At 44.1% G+C, this 16,467-nt stretch overlaps 1 protein-coding gene across 1 annotated transcript in view; it reads left to right on the top strand.

The window, feature by feature from the left end:
* Positions 1 to 16,467, top strand: part of LOC105922320 (sickle tail protein homolog) — a gene marked incomplete in the record, with an annotated part of 73,800 nt that overhangs the window by 14,307 nt on the left and 43,026 nt on the right. Inside the window, 1 exon segment of the mRNA XM_036137828.1 lies at positions 1,524 to 1,855. Within this exon segment, the coding sequence (XP_035993721.1) occupies positions 1,524 to 1,855 (332 nt within the window).

Below are 16,467 nucleotides of genomic sequence, written 5' to 3'. Positions count from 1 at the left end.
CGCTTCACACTCGGCTGCGAACCGCTCTAGTGAGAGCTGTAAATCACGCCCTGATGAAGCCAATAGGACCATGTCATCCGCGAATAGCAGAGACGCAATCTTAAGGCCACCAAAACGGATCTCCTCGACACCTTGGCTGCGCCTAGAAATTCTGTCCATAAAAGTTATGAACAGAATCGGTGACAAAGGGCAACCTTGGCGGAGTCCAACTCTAACCGGAAACAAGTCTGACTTACTGCCAGCAATGTGTATATAGCTGAAACCTCCAAAACATAATGTAAGCTCAGCATGAACAGACCACCAACATAAACAACCCCTTTTAACTAGGATTACATGTCAATGTTTTTCCCATCTTAACATTACCCAGCAGCCCTTTTAGCCCTTGATTACAATATTTTTTCACTGAAGTCCAATCAACGGTTATATATTTGATATGCCAAGAAACGGTTGCAGTTTTTAAAGAATACAATATCAGCTGTCACTTTGCAATGAAGCATTCCAGCTATGGTAGCAAACAGTCAACGCAAGAATGGGCGGCTACTGCTCAGAGGTTGGTGGCTAATTATAAACTCAGCAAAACTTTGTTCATTGACAAACTATGATTTAAGAGTATAGTATCAAGGCGGTTTTTTTTTTGGTGGCATTCAAATTAGCAAAGGTTAGCAAGCCTATCTCCGTAGGCGAGTATATAAAAGAATGCATGGTCGAGACCGCAGGTGTCTTGTGTCCGGAGAGCAAAGACAATTTTGACTGTGCTTATCACGCAGGACAGTGACTCACCATGTGGAACTTATTGATGAAGATATAGCCAGTGAGTTAAACAAAAAGGCAGAGTACTTTAAATTATATTCACTGGCGCCAGAAGAAAGTAACAATATAAAACACACTGCTCAGCTCCTCATTTTTATCCAATGGATTAATGACAGTTTTGAGATAACGAAGGAGTTTTTGACCATGGAGTCCCTAAAAGGACAAACCACTTTTCCATCATCTTTGAATTCCTGCTTCTTTTGTCTGCAGTGGTCCAGGCTCAGCCATCTTCAAATCCTAAACAATTGACAAATTTTGTTGCCACTTTTGTGGAATTATGATTTTTTGCCATGAGTCTCTGTAGGTAGATATTTCTTATTTTCATCAAATGATTTGCCATGCTTTTTTTTCATTACACATTACCCTTTCATGAATTAATCAATTTTGGATATCCAGCAGGATTTTTGTTCCAATTGAGATCTGACACATTTTCAAAGTGTTCCTTTAATATTTTGAGCAGTTATTATTATTATTATTATTATTATTATTATTATTGGTAGTAGTAGTAGTAGTAGTAGTAGTAGTAGTAGTAGTAGTAGTAGTAGTAGTAGTGTGTAAAGTAGTAGTGAAAAGTGAGATGAAAATCACCTGGTATGTATTTGTTGAAATCTTTTTGTTTTGTTACTGAATATCCCCATATTTTACAGTGCATCCCTGTCTATTCCCTTTCATGCTGTTTGTTCACTGATTTCCTTTTTCTCCATCTCACTTAGATTTTGGATCCTTACCATCAAAACTGTCTTACTCCACAAATTCTACTACAAAAAGCAGCAGTATGGAACATTTGCCACAGAAGAAGTATCACAGCAACACCTGGCTTTTCTGCAACCCTGATCTTTCCGCTTCTGATTCAGTTCTACCCTCTCCTCATACATTACCTGGAAGTTCTGCACAAGCTGGTGCCACCTGCAGAGATAAGCAGCTGTATAGTCAGATCATACGGAAGTCTGATTTGGAAAAGAAAAAGGATGTGCTCCTGGAAGACCTCAAACAGAACTATCCTAACCATGCTGCTGTTGTTATTGGACATCGTGAGAGCATAAAGGTGATACCTTAACCTAGGTATTTATGCTATCATCCCCTTCCAGTCATAGCCCTGAACTAAAGTATTAAATATGGTAATGATTGAAACAAGTGGGTGGGGCCTATTTCCAAAAGTGTGAAAAAAACTTGAAAACTTAAAAAAATTACCAGAAATCCATTTTGTGGTGTAACGATCTTGGATTTTCAGGATGTATTCCTTGAATAAGGTGTAACAATTCTCTCACTGCATGTATTGAGGTATTTGAAAGTTGCACACTCTGATTTTTTAAAAGTTTGTAAAATGGAGAAATTAATGTATTTTCCACAAATATTGTTCAATCCCCAAAAAAATGGCCTCTGTTTGTAAAGCACATGGAAACTAAACATAGATTTCAGTTTGGTAAAAATCCAGGCGATTTTAAATTATTTACAAGACATTGAAATTTAAATGTGCAAGACTATAAAGTTTAATATTTTTTTCTCACAAACGCTGTTTTCAATGGACATTTAAAAAATCACGTAAGTAGATAAAGCACTCTTTGAGATCCATGAATATTTTCAGAATTTTAGAGCAAACCGTTGATTTTTAATGAATATTTTTCTCATTAGACCCCTAAGCAAATAATTAGCTAAACCCAATACTATGTCTATTCATCCATCAGGATATTTTAACATCTGGTTAAAAGGAGAACTATTGTGTTATCCATGTCCAAGTGGAGGGATATTAAATCTCATTAAACCTTGCAGGTAACTCCGTGTAATTCTACCTCCTCCAGTATGTCGATCACAATTTTTCACTGTCACTTTAATCCTCAATTTACCGTTGTTAGTTAATATGAGTCGTTATGCTAATTTTGCAGTCTTATCCATTTAAGCCTGTAACCTTTGTAGCGCTTTATTGATGTCTGCCAGAGTGGCAGATTTTAGCAGCATCCTAATTATTTGCTTGTCATTTGCGCCTCTACTTACCTCAAGATATCCAGTAAATGCGGTATTCGCAATTTCTCCTTCAGCAGGTAGCGTACAGTTTCAGAGTTTATTTCACTCATATTGAAAAAGTAATTCATTCATTCATTCATTCATTCATTCATTCATTCATTCATCTTATTAACTGTTGATGTAATGTCCACTTCTTCACCTACAAGTTTTTCCTTTCCTTATTTATTGTTTAGCCTTTTTTATTATTTTCCTCATAGCGTCTAAATTGCACACATTTTTCTTACCCATCTTCTTTTAAAGCTTAAACAGCCCCTCTACGCATCACACTTTGTTGCTACAATTACCAGAGTTCATACGTTGTCAAACCTGGTTATTGCCGTAATATTTATTAAGTTGCTCTATGATTCCATCACATAAATGAATATTGTGGTGCTAAATAATTTTCCTATCGGTCTTCCCTATTTCTTCTCATGCACGTCTTGTTTTACGAAGCTTACTATATCTTAAAGTTGCATCTGTAAAAGGTTTCACTTTTACACATCCATCAATATGTCATCAATTGTGTATTTTGTTTTATTTAAGTTCAAGAAAATCTAAAGTGAAATGTGCAAGGTGTGTTTGCCAAACTCATCTTTGTTTCTGTAGCCGACAGGTCAGTTGAAGGTTCCCCAATGCTGCCGTCTTAGTCTCTGCCATTTGCCGTCCATTTTTTAGTGTCCTTTTCATGGCCCCCATGTCTGAATTGTGGTCGGCTGCACACCATCCTTCCAGCAAAAGCACTCATCTACAAACCCCCATCCTCCAATTCTCGTCTCTGAAGGTTTTTGCAAATTCTGATATACACATTGACCATCTTCTTCCTCCGTGGTGGTGTCCATAAGTTGAAAAAAATTACAGTAAAACATTCAAACAAACATTTCAACCACACTCAGCCACAGTGTTCACTCTAAAAAAAATTGTCATAAAATGTCTTCCACTTTTCCCCCAGGTGTGAACCCCTTCTAAATTTAAATAAGCAAATTATTTTACAGTGATCTCGTTTTCTTTATATAAATACAATTAAAAATAAAACAGAGTTCTTCTCTTAAAACCTTGCAGCATCACATTTCCACATTAAACCTTTATGCAGCCTTTGCAAACATCCTGGAATGTTTTGGTAGAGGTTGTTGTAGGACCCAAATGCAGGGAGACCAAGGCAGGGACCCATTATGGGTGAGTTTAAGGAAAAATCCCCCCAAAAAAATTGCAAACACTGTAGAAAACGCGAGAGCCAGAGCAAAACAAAAATGTAGCCCTGGGGTCCGTTCTTCGTACGTCACTAACTCAGTTAGCTGGATTTGATTGTTGACGATTTGGCATGATCTTGGATCGTTTGGTTCTTCGAAACTCTTCTTGGACTTGCTATGACAAGCACATGTTGCTTGTCATAGCAACTTGTGCGCAAACTTAAGCCTGCTCGCAAGCAGGCTTATTTCATGTAAACAGGATTAGATCGCAGCTGTATAAGCGGAGGAGATAGGGAAGTCTGTCGTAGCCAGTACACTTGGACCATCTAGTGGCAGAGGACGGGACAGAATTGTGGAACACTATTTTGTAATGTTTAATTAAAGACGAAACAAAAAATGCTTAGTTCCTTTCATTTTATTCAAACAATTATTTATAAAAAAAAGCCAGCAAGTCATCTTTTGTCTGAAATAAGAGATAGTTATGTAAAGTCGGCAACACTACTGTCAAATGGTGTATCATAACTTACTCTGAATGTCCTTTTGAATCAATTTGATCTCTAGTGCAATGTTTCTCTTTTTCACATTGTGGAGTTCAACTTACTTAATTTGTGTTTTTTTCAGGTCAAAATACTATTTTTTTGTTGAAGAAGCCGTTTATATAGGGAACAGATGTCACCCTGTGTCATTTTGTGAAAGAAAAAGAAAGTGTGAAACATGCCTCATGCAACAAAAGTAAAAATAACCCATTTTTTTCCAGCCTTCTTATTAGTGGCTGTTATAAACAGACAAACATATTATTCAAATTTGGCTTTTAAAAAAAGAGGAAGAAGTTGCTTTTTAAAATACAGTTTAAAACTTAAAGGCTACCATTTTGTAGAATAGTCTTGTACTTCACTTTTTTCCCCCATGTTCTAGTGGTTCCCGTGGAGGCTCTGACATAAAAGAACAAAATAAATAGGAAATTATTAAAATGCAAAAATACATACTGTAGAAAGTGATAGAAACATCTAACATGTATGCGTGTAATTTGTCTATTTTTTGCCAGCCCTCTCTCCTGGCTTTAGCAGACTTTGAGGTGTTCCCTGTCGTTTTAATTAATGACTCAAATTTGGCATAACCTTCCATTAAAAGCTCTTGTTCTGCTTGGGAGAAAAACTGTGGGCGTTCTTTGGCCATGCTGAATAGCCAATAGCAGCATTGCTGATCATGGTTTCTACTATCGATACATTTCCCCTTATAAACAAACGCATGAACGCGCAGTTATCTCAGATAACTCAATCCAGCCATACTATTTATAAACAACAGGTGTGTTTGAAGAACCCAATTAGCCGGGTCATGATTAGCCGGATGAAATCATCTTGGATGTGTAATTTGATCTTGGATGTTTTAAGCAACGTACGAAGTACGGACCATTGGGGTATGCACAAAGAAACGATCAGGCAAGGTGACAGGAGACAACAGCAGAAACCAATTGGGAGCGGAAAAATGAGAGGAGCTTAAATACTGGGAGGATAGGCGCTAGAACAAAGGCAGGGGTAGATTGACTAATTGGTCACAGGTGCGGAGAAGGAGCTGGGAGAGAAACTGAGGAGAGAGAGCTAGTGGCAACAGGGGGCGAGAGAGAGCAACAGAGGAGCAAGAAAACCAGTCTAAATGGTTGACAAGATACGGGGAATCAAACTACAAACCAACGCCCAACAGCTGTGTAAGCCATGACACATCCTTAATATAATAGAAAGTTAAACCAACAAAAATATAAAGTCACCACCTTTCTCTGCTGGAAGATCTCAAAGTACCTTGTGTAAGTTGGTTAAAACTTAGCATAATTTAGTCATAACAGCTTATCCCTGCATCTCCATTTTTGATTATTACTTCTTACTATATGCCTGCAAAAGCTCACTTCTCAGAGTCTTCTGTTGAAAGAAAGGTGGCATTTCAGGATTTCCGTCCAGCTTCTGCAAAGCAATAGCTCTGCATTTCAGCACATCAAGAACACTGTCTAGAACAAAGCCAAGAACAATAGTGGAACTATACAGAAAAATTAAATTTTTAATTTTAACCCTTCAGATCTGAAGCTGCCATCATTTTGCTAAAGCCGGAAATTCCGTCCTAGAACATCATTTGACCATAATGCTTAACAGACCACGACTCTATAAATTAAACATAAAACCTTCTAAGCAGTAAGGCCTTCAGTGTATTTACAATCTAAATGTGTACTTATGTGAGCAGGCTACATTTAGTTGATCTGATCTCAGACACTTTGTGTCATTCAATATTTATTAAGAGTTGCCTTTTACCCCTCCTGTAGACAACATCTGATATTCTTTTCGTGCTCCAGTCCCTGTCAAGGCCAGAGCACACTGACCCAGCAGAGCAATCACTTTCAGATGTTTTCCTTAATGTTAGATTTGTCTTAACATTTCTTTTTGTCTCTTCCCAGACTAAACCATTCCGTCTTTCAAGGTTCGCCTCAGCTCAGCAAAACTAGATAACTTCAAAAGTTCATGTAATAGATGATGTGCATAACATGGCCTGTTGAAAACCTGAAGCCCCTCAAATTTCCTGTTTTAGCTGTACTACAATTCTGCCAAAAGTCTCCCTTAGAAAAGCAATTCAATTTAATTTCATACATTTTACAGCCAAAGGACACATTCCACCTATATTTTAAGCATGTATCAAATCAAAAGCCACGAGCCTTGCACTTACTTTCTCATATTCCTCTCATATATTGCTTCGCAAAGTATATTAAAAGCCTTCTTTCAATAGGACTGGTTTGTGATGAATCATTATCATTAAAAGCAATTCCATAATCTCAGTAATTTTTTATATTACCTAAGGCTAAAACAAGCGATAGGATCTCTGCTTTGTGTCACGATTTGTCTTCAATGAACCCAGAACCACACACACAGAACTAAAATTGAGAGTTTATTGAAAGGTAATGAATGTAAATGTAATGTAAAGGTGGATGAAGAAACCAGAGAGACCGGACTGAACTGGAACAGGGGTGTAGATAAGAGCAGGAGCTGACGGCCCGGACCAGAGTTCTTGGAGACCAGAGTATGGCAGCAGGATCCACAGCACGGCAGAGAGCGAGCCAGAGCACAGAAGCAGGTTCCTCAGCACGGCAGAGAGGGAACCAGAGCACGGCAGTAGAATCCACAGCACGGCAGAGAGGGAACCAGAGCACGGCAGTAGAATCCACAGCACAGCAGAGAGGGAACTATGCTGGAGTGCACAACAGGAATAAAAAGCTTGGTTGGTGAATACTTGCAGATTAGAGTCTTAACAAGTTAGTTGCACCGATGACACAGGAGTAATCAATAGCAAGCTGAGGTACAAGAGAAGGAGAGGTGGCAAGGTTCCAGTAGCAAGCAGGGAACATTCAGGTAGACAGGCAAGGAGTAGGTGTTTCATGATGACGAACCGGCAGAGGAGTGACAACAGAGGGAGGCTTAAGTAGGGAGGCTGGCAGGTGAAATGAATCTGACTGATTAATGACCAACAGGTGTGACTGACTGCAAAGGGGGTGAAGGGAAAGCTAAGTGAGGGGAAGGAGGAGCTGAAAACTAATAGTAAACAAAAGCCCTGTCAAAACTAAACCCTGACACTTTGTTGCTGTTTGCCATTCTATTAATATTCTATAATCATAATATAAGAGCCACTAATCTGATATTTCTACAGCTAATTATCATGAATCCATTGTCAAACATAAGCTCTGTGCGATTTTATTGTGAAATGCCCTGAATACAGGCCCAACACCTTAGGAGCTTAATTTTGTAGTACATAAACCTAACAAGCCTTTATGTACAGCTTTTCCTGAGTTCCAATTATTTCTGACAAACCTTAATTATTTTTCGTTCAAGCCATGTTAATTTCTCTGTTTATCTATTTAATTTGGGCCGGACTTTTAATGTGAAATGCCAAACTTTATGTTTTTTTTCCCTTTAAAAGTTTCTCTCTCTTTTTCTTTTTCAAACATTTAGTTAAATCTTTCATGCATGTTTGTTAGGCTAAACGTTTTTGTGTTCAGAGCTGCCATTCTTTTGACACAAATAAACATTTCTGAAATCATGGTATTAAACCTAATTACTTCATACAGACAAACAGAGATTTAGTCACATAGAAATGAAACAGTCACTATTGTTTACAAAGATCTGTAATCTTTCATTCCTGAAACGTTTAGGCTCTGGTGAATGCCGAAATATATATTTTTAATATCTTAAGTGCATCATTTACTTCAGAAGGGATGGTGGGCAGGTTAAGCGACCCCGACTGTCGTCATAATTCGATTTACACACAGTTTTACGCTTCGGCTCCCAAGGATCCATCTCTTTATCCCACAGACACTTGGACCCTTATTCCTTTTTAATAGTTTTATGTTGATTTTCACAGTAGATTAAACAATTTTTCCACACCCGGAAGTCCCCTGCTCAGCGCTCTAGTTCCGCTACGTCACATAATGATCACAGTACTTTATTTCCCCCTTTAATTTTTATCTTATTTTTTATTTACTTATACTCTTTTTTTTCTTTATACGTTTTAATGCTACTACTTTACACTGGCCAGTTTCTTCTAACATCATTTACCTGTACTTTCACCAAGTATCTGTAGATAAGACTATTTTAAAGTGTCTTTAAGAGACCCTTAGGAAACCATTTAAACCCAATATCCACTCACGACTTGGGACGTCCCTATCAAAATGAAGTTCTTCCTTTTATCTTTTCTTGCAAAGAAAAGATAAAAAAAGACCCCGCAAGATGAATTGAGGACCACGGTCAGACAGAATGTCCTGTGGGATGTCGTGCAGGCGAAACACATGTTTAATCAGGAGCTGGGCCGTTTGGAGAGCTGAGGGAAGTTTTCTGAGGGGGATAACATGGCAAGCCTTGGAAAACCGGTCTATTACAGTGAGAATTGTTGTCATTCCTTGAGAGGAGGGGAGGCCGGTGATAAAATCTAGGGCAATGTGCGACCAGGGGCGTTCAGGAACTGGCAAGGGTTGGAGGAGGCCCGCAGGGGGTCTGTTGGATGGTTTGCTCTGGGCACCCACGGGACATGAGAGGACAAACTGCTTTGTATCCTGGGACATGGTGGGCCACCAGAAACGCCAGGAGAGGAACACAAGGGTACGATGAATGTTTGGGTGCGCTGAGAACTTCTCAGAATGGGCCCACTGGATGACACGGGACCGGACAGAGGAAGGAACGTAGATGCGGTTCGCCGGGCCGGTACCTGGGTCAGGGTCTGAGCACTGTGCGCGGGAAATCAGGTCTTGGATCTCCCACTGGAGGGCTCCAACAACACAAGAGGGAGGGATGCTGGTTCCTTATCAGAGTCAGGGGAGCATAAAGGCGGGACAGGGCGTCTGGTTTCAGATTCTTTGAACCGGGGCGGTAGGAAATGGTTAAATTAAAATGGGAAAAGAAAAGGGACCAGCGGGCTTGTCTGGGGTTTAACTGCTTGGCAGTCTGGAGGTAAGCCAGGTTTTTGTGGTCGGTCCAGATCAGTATGGGCTGCTCGGACCCCTCAAGCTAATGCCGACATTTCTCCAGGGTGAGCTTGATGGCCAGGAGCTCTCTGTCCCCGACATTGTAATTACGCTCCGCCGGGGTCAGACACCGGGAGAAAAAAAGCGCAGGGATGTAATCTTTGGTCCTGGTCTGAGCACTGGGACAGCACCGCGCCCACTCCGGTGTCCGAAGCGTTGATCTCGACTGTGAATTGTTTCGTTGGGTCGGGGTGAATGAGAATGGGCGCCTGGGAGAATCTCTTCTTAAGGTTAGAGAAGGCTATGTTAGCCTCGGGGTTTAATACGAAGGGGATTGTGACAGCTGTTCCAACTGTCACACAGAGACAGGAATGGTAAAGGGTTTCTGTTATTCCTTTTAATATTTTACATATTGATTAGTGAATAGTTTAGGCTCATCTCTTTAAAATTGTTTTCATTAGTCTGACACTTTAGTTAACTATTTGCAGTGCACACATTTAGTTAACTTTGTTTGTCAGTTCTCTTGTATTTTGTTAAATGCAACAAATTAATTTTCTTCTTTTGAGTTACCAGTTTCCTCTGGCCCGGAAGCTGAAATCATACAGATGAGCTCCAGCTGATGGCTGTCAAACTTCATCAGCGGGTCGTTCCATTTGTTTGCCAGAGGAAGGGGAAATTTTGCCTTTAGTTTATTTAATTTTACCATTTCTTTATTGTATCTTCTTTTTGTAACTTAGTTTAATAGTAATATTTATACAATTTAAAGATTTAGTTATGTGCTGACCAGTATTTGTTTAAGTTCATGTGTGTTTATCTACCCCCTGTGTGTGAATTAGCAGTGGTCTGATCAGCCACTATTTAAGTTCCCCCTCATGTCTTGTTTGTTAGGTCAGTTTTGTGCTTGAGTTCTTTGTGTTACTACCTGAGTTGTAGTTTGTTATGTTGACCTCAGTTTTTGGGCCCCAATTTATCATTTTTGTATAATTTTTGGATTTTTGTAATAAATTAAGAATATAATTTTTGAAATTTCATCAAAGTCTCTTTGGCTGGTCTATGTAAAACCCTCACAGGGATCTTCACGGATGTGAGGGTATTGAGGGGGGCGGCGATCTGGCTGTAACCTCTGATGAAACGTCTGTAAAAGTTTGCGAAACCAGGAAAGCGTTGCAGCTCCTTTCTGGTCTCGGGGACAGGCCAGTCGAGAACAGCTTTAATTTTCCCGGGGTCAGATCGGACCCGCCCCCTCCCCCCCTCCAGGATGAGACCAAGGAAGGAGACAGAGGGTTGGTGTAAATCGCACTTCTCAGCCTTGACGTATAATCTGTTTTCCAATAGGCGTTGGAGGACTAGGCGTACGTGGCGTTGGTGTTTGGTCAGACTGCAGGAATAAATGAGAATGTCATCCAGTTTCACAAAGACAAAGATGTTGAGGAAGTCATGGAGGACATCGTTAACCAGAGCTTGGAATATGGCAGGGGCGTTGCACAGGCCAAAAGGCATGACTTGATATTCAAATTGACCACTCACAATGTCTTCCACTCATCACCCCGGCGGATCCGCACTAAATGGTAAGCATTACGTAGATCTAACTTGTAACGTTTCTGGCACTGGGGCCGCTGATTGCAATCAGCGCACCTGTTCCATCTCCGCCCTACCTGCTTAAAAGCTCTGCTCTTTGCAGCCTCCAGTGCCAGAACGTCTCTAGCCAAACGGTGAGCACTTCCAGCCTTGTTTTCTGAATTCCTCTCTGCCTGTCGACCTGTTTTTGCCCTGTTCTTTGAGTCAGTCTAACCCCTTCCTGGATTTGTCTGCCCGCCTGAGTTCTGCACGTCAGCCTCAGTGATCTGGACTGCCTTCCCGTGCTTCTGACCCCAGCCTGCCCGTAAGTTACCGAGATCGCCTACCCCTTTAACTGTCTGTGCCTTTTGGATTCTGGACCTGGACCTGGACCTGGAAACTCTATTGGATTCCCCCTTGGACACCGCTGCCGGACCAAACGGATTTCCCCCTCGACAAGACCCGGAATGTACCTGGATAAAGAGCCCTGGATTATCCCCTCTCTGACCCAGTCGACACCTGGAGCCAGACTTCTGCCCAATCTACCCACGGTGCGGCCAGGTTAGTGACCTTGCTTCAGTCTCACCTTTCTGTCTGTCTCTGCTGGTCACTAACCCACCGCTCTGCCTTCAGGAGCTGCCAGTTGCAGACTACGAGCCGCACAGACCAGGGGTCCGCGCCGCCATCCACTAAATAAAACTGTTTAAGTTTTACTCACTTGTTTTCGGGTATTCCTTGGGTCCATCCAAATTCATTACAGTCGTTCTGGCCAAGAAACATGGACCCTGTACCCGAAAGCCAGTGGCGTGCGGGAGTAGAAAGATCCATTTCAGAGTTAGAAGCCGGCGTTTCGGATATTCTAAATCATCTTCGAAGCTAAAGTAGCCTGCAACCTTCACTTCCGCAAGCAGCTTCCCCTAGCCCTCCGTCACTTCCGGTGACGTCGCCCTTGTCAGAGCCCCGTCTCACTCCGCGGGGGATGTTTTTTGGAGATCCAGAACATTGTAGGGCTTTTCTCACGCAATGTGAGATACATTTTGTGCTGCAACCTTCCTCATTCCCTACTGACCAGTCTAAGGTCGCCTACGTGATTTCGTTGTTGGCCAGTTAAGCCAGGTTATGGGGAACTTCCGAGTGGCAGAATGACTCACGCATCTGCCACTCATATCATGGCTTCTCCAAGGAGCTTGTGAGAGTTTTCAGTCCCGTGTTGCTCTTCCGGGAGCCCTAGGGGGCTTCTATCCCTGAGACAGGGGGATAGGTCTGTGGCTGATTATATTATTGATTTTCATTTATTGTCTGCAGAGAGTTTATGGAACAAATTTGCTCTTATGGACGTTTTTATTTATGAGCTCAACGACAAGATTAAGGATGAGCTTGCCACCCGGGAGTATCCTAAGTCCCTGAAACAGCTCGAGGAGTTGGCTACTAGAGTGGATCTCCATCTCATGGAGCGCGGAAAGGAACGTCGTTCAAACCCCTCAACCCATCCTCGAGTTTTGGCCCCTCCTCCTGTCACTTCGCCAGTCTCTCAGAAGCCATCCGAGCCAGAGCCTATGCAGTTGGGCAAGCTGGGTCTTTCTAAGGACGAGTACCAGCGCAGACAGCAGCAGGGACTCTGCCTCTATTGCGGAGGGACAGGCCATCAGGTCCGAAATTGTCCAGTAAAAGGCCAAGCTCAGTAGGGGGTGGGGCATCCCTACTGAGCTACACCAAACTTGCTGTCCCCCCCGATCGTTTACTTCCTGCAACTTTAACCTTTTCCTCACAATCCCACAGTGTTTCTGTTTTTATCTATTCAGGAGCCGACACTGAGTTATTGGATGAGGGCTTGGCCAGGAGGCTAAACATCCCACTCCACAATGGTTCTGCTGCCCGTAGTGTTCTCGCCCTGGATGGGCACGAACTCAACCAGTCGCGCCTCGTCTCCGAGCCCGTGGAGTTAACCATGGGAGGTAATCATAAGGAGAAACTTACCTTTATGATTATTGACTCCTCGCAGGTTCCAGTCATCCTGGGCGCTACCTGGCTCCGTAAACACAACCCCCAGATAGACTGGCGGCGGGTCGAGGTTACAGGTTGGGCTTCGTCCTGTTCTGAGTTTTGTTTGTTCTCCGCCCAGCCTCTTCACTCATCCGAGGGTAAGATTTATGAATTTTACCCGGATCTGTCCAAAGTTCCCTCCGTTTACGACGATTTAAAGGAGGTTTTCAACAAAGCCAAGGCCACGAGTTTACCTCCTCATTATGATTGTGCAATTGACCTGTTGCCAGGCGCCGTTCCACCCAGAGGTCGCCTCTATTCCTTGTCCCCCCCAGAGTCCCAGGCCATGCAGGCATAAATGAGTCCCTAAGGGCAGGCATCATTCGCCCCTCTTCCTCACCAGCGGGGGCGGGGTTTTTCTTTGTTGGGAAGAAAGATGGCTCCCTCCGCCCATGCATTGATTATAGGGGTCTTAACAATATTTCGGTGAAGAACCGATATCCTATTCCCCTAATGAACACCGCCTTTAACCAGGTCCAAGGAGCTCAGGTTTTTACTAAATCGGACCTTCGCAACGCCTATCACTTGGTCCGGATAAGAGAGGGTGACGAGTGGAAGACCGCGTTCAACACCCCCACCGGCCATTATGAATACCTGGTCATGCCTTTTGGTCTCACAAACGCCCCAGCCATTTTTCAGAATCTGGTTAATGAGGTTCTTAGAGACATGATCGGCCGTTATGTGTTTGTTTATCTGGATGACATCCTCATTTATTCCAAGAACCTCACCCTTCACAAACATTACGTCCGCTCCGTCCTTCTCCGCCTTCTACAGAATCAGCTGTATGTTAAGGCAGAAAAGTGCGAATTCCACACCACATCCACCTCCTTCCTTGGTTTTGTTTTGTCACCTGGGCAGATTGCCATGGATCCAGCCAAGGTTCGGGTAGTTACTGATTGGCCCACCCCAGTGGACCGTAAGCAACTTCAGAGGTTTTTGGGGTTTGCTAATTTTTACAGGAGGTTTATTAATAACTACAGTCAGGTTGCTTCTCCACTCCACGTTCTCACTTCTTGCAAGATCAAATATGTTTGGAATGAACAGGCAGACAAGGCTTTCAAGCACCTTAAGGAACTGTTCACGTCAGCACCAGTCCTCGTTTCCCCTGACCCAGAGAGACAATTTATAGTGGAGGTGGATGCCTCTAGCTCTAGGGTTGGGGCTGTCCTCAGCCAGGAGTCTGATGATGGTCGCATTCATCCCTGTGCTTTTTTTCCAGAAAGTTATCCAAATCTGAGCAGAACTATGATGTTGGCAACCGAGAACTCCTGGCTGTTAAACTGGCCCTCGAGGAGTGGAGGCATTGGCTCGAGGGTTCCAAGACACCTTTTTTGGTCTGGACTGATCACCACAACTTGGAGTATCTTAAGACTGCCAAGAGACTCAACCCCAGACAGGCCAGGTGGGCTTTATTCTTTAGTCGGTTCAACTTCACCCTTTCCTACAGGTCGGGATCTAAGTACACCAAGCCAGACGCCTTATCTAGGGTTTTCGAGGCGAAAGAGGAGGACCTGGACGAAGAACGGGGGTTTAATCTGCCGGACACTGTGAGGTGTGCTGTCTCCCACCTTGGACTCGAGAGGGAGGTAAGGGAGTTCCTGGGCTCTGTTCAGACACCCGAGGCCTGCCCCAAGGACAGGCTCTTGGTTCCCCCCCAGCTCAGGCCTAAAGTCATAGAGTTTTGTCACAGTTCCTGACTTTGCAGTCATCCTAGCATCAACAAAACCCTTCGGCTCATCAGATCCCAATTCTGGTGGCCTTCCCTGGCCAAGGACGTCGGGGGATTCATTGCCGCCTGTTCTCCCTGTGGTCAGGCTAAGGCGTCTCGTCGCCCCCCTTCAGGCCTGCTTCGTCCCCTGCCCATCCCTCCTCGGCCCTGGTCCAGCCTTTCTATGGACTTTATTACTGGTCTCCCTTCCTCCGAGGGCTACTCGGTTATCCTCACAATCGTGGACCGCTTCTCTAAAATAGTCCATTTGGTCCCCTTACATAAACTCCCCTCAGCCAAGGAGATGGGCTTGATCCTTGCCAAGGAGGTATTTAGGTTGCACGGTCTGCCCTCTGACATTGTGTCAGATCGGGGTCCCCAGTTTGTGGCCCGTTATTGGCAGGAGTTTTGTGCCATGCTAGGCATCTCCGTGAACCTTTCCTCCAGCTTCCACCCCCAAACTGACGGCCAATCTGAGAGGGTGAATCAGGAGGTCGAGACCAAGATCCGCCTCTTTTGCCAGTCAGACTCGACCAAGTGGGCTCAGAATTTACCCTGGGTAGAGCATGCGATTAACGCCACGCCCTCCAGCTCTACTGGCCTCTCTCCCTTCTACGTGGTTTACGGGTTCCAGCCGTCAGTTTTTACCACTGAGGAGATAGAGTCCAGAGTCCCGTCCGCCCGTCTCTCAGCTTTGAGGTGTCAGCGCGCCTGGAGGAGGGCTAAGAAAGCCATACTTGCCGCCTCTCAGAGTCAGGCCCGTGCAGCTAATCGCCCGCGAGTTCCAGCCCCCCCCATACCAGGTGGGAGACAGGGTTTGGTTATCCACCAGGGATCTTCCCTGGTGGATAACCAAAGGTGGATAGTAAGAAGTTGGCACCACGATTCATCGGGCCGTTTACTATCGCCATGGTGATTAACCTGGTGGCGGTCCGACTCCGTCTGCCTTCTGCCATGAAGGTCCACCCCACCTTTCATGTTTCCCGCATCAAGCCTGTCAAGACCTCCAGTCTGGTTCCCACCACCACACCCCCACCTCCCACCCGTCTGGTTGATGGTTCCCCTGTATACACTGTCAAGAAGATCCTGAAGTCCCGTAAATGGGGTCGAGGCACCCAGTACCTCATTGACTGGGAGGGTTATGGGCCTGAAGAACGGCAGTGGGTCCCGGCCCGCCACGTCTTGGACAAAACCCTTATTAGGGATTTCCACAGAGCCCACCCGGACCAGCCTAGGGCGTCTGGAATCCGCCCTTGAGGGAGGGGCTCTGTAACGTTTCTGGCACTGGGGCCGCTGATTGCAATCAGCGCACCTGTTCCATCTCCGCCCTACCTGCTTTAAAGCTCTGCTCTTTGCAGCCTCCAGTGTCAGAACGTCTCTAGCCAAACGGTGAGCGCTTCCAGCCTTGTTTTCTGAATTCCTCTCTGCCTGTCTGCCTGTCGACCTGTTTTTGCCCTGTTTTTTGAGTCAGTCTAACCCCTTCATGGATTTGTCTGCCCGCCTGAGTTCTGCTCGTCAGCCTCAGTGATCTGGACTGCCTTCCCGTGCTTCTGACCCCAGCCTGCCCGTAAGTTACCGAGATCACCTACCCCTTTAACTGTCTGTGCCTTTTGGATTCTGGACCTGGACCTGGAAACTCTATTGGATTCCCCCTTGGACACCGCTGCCGGACC

The sequence above is a fragment of the Fundulus heteroclitus genome, chromosome 6, assembly GCF_011125445.2.
Source record: "Fundulus heteroclitus isolate FHET01 chromosome 6, MU-UCD_Fhet_4.1, whole genome shotgun sequence".
Lineage (NCBI taxonomy): Eukaryota > Metazoa > Chordata > Actinopteri > Cyprinodontiformes > Fundulidae > Fundulus > Fundulus heteroclitus.
Note: the sequence above shows the minus strand (reverse complement) of the source record. Positions and strands in the feature narration are given on the sequence as shown.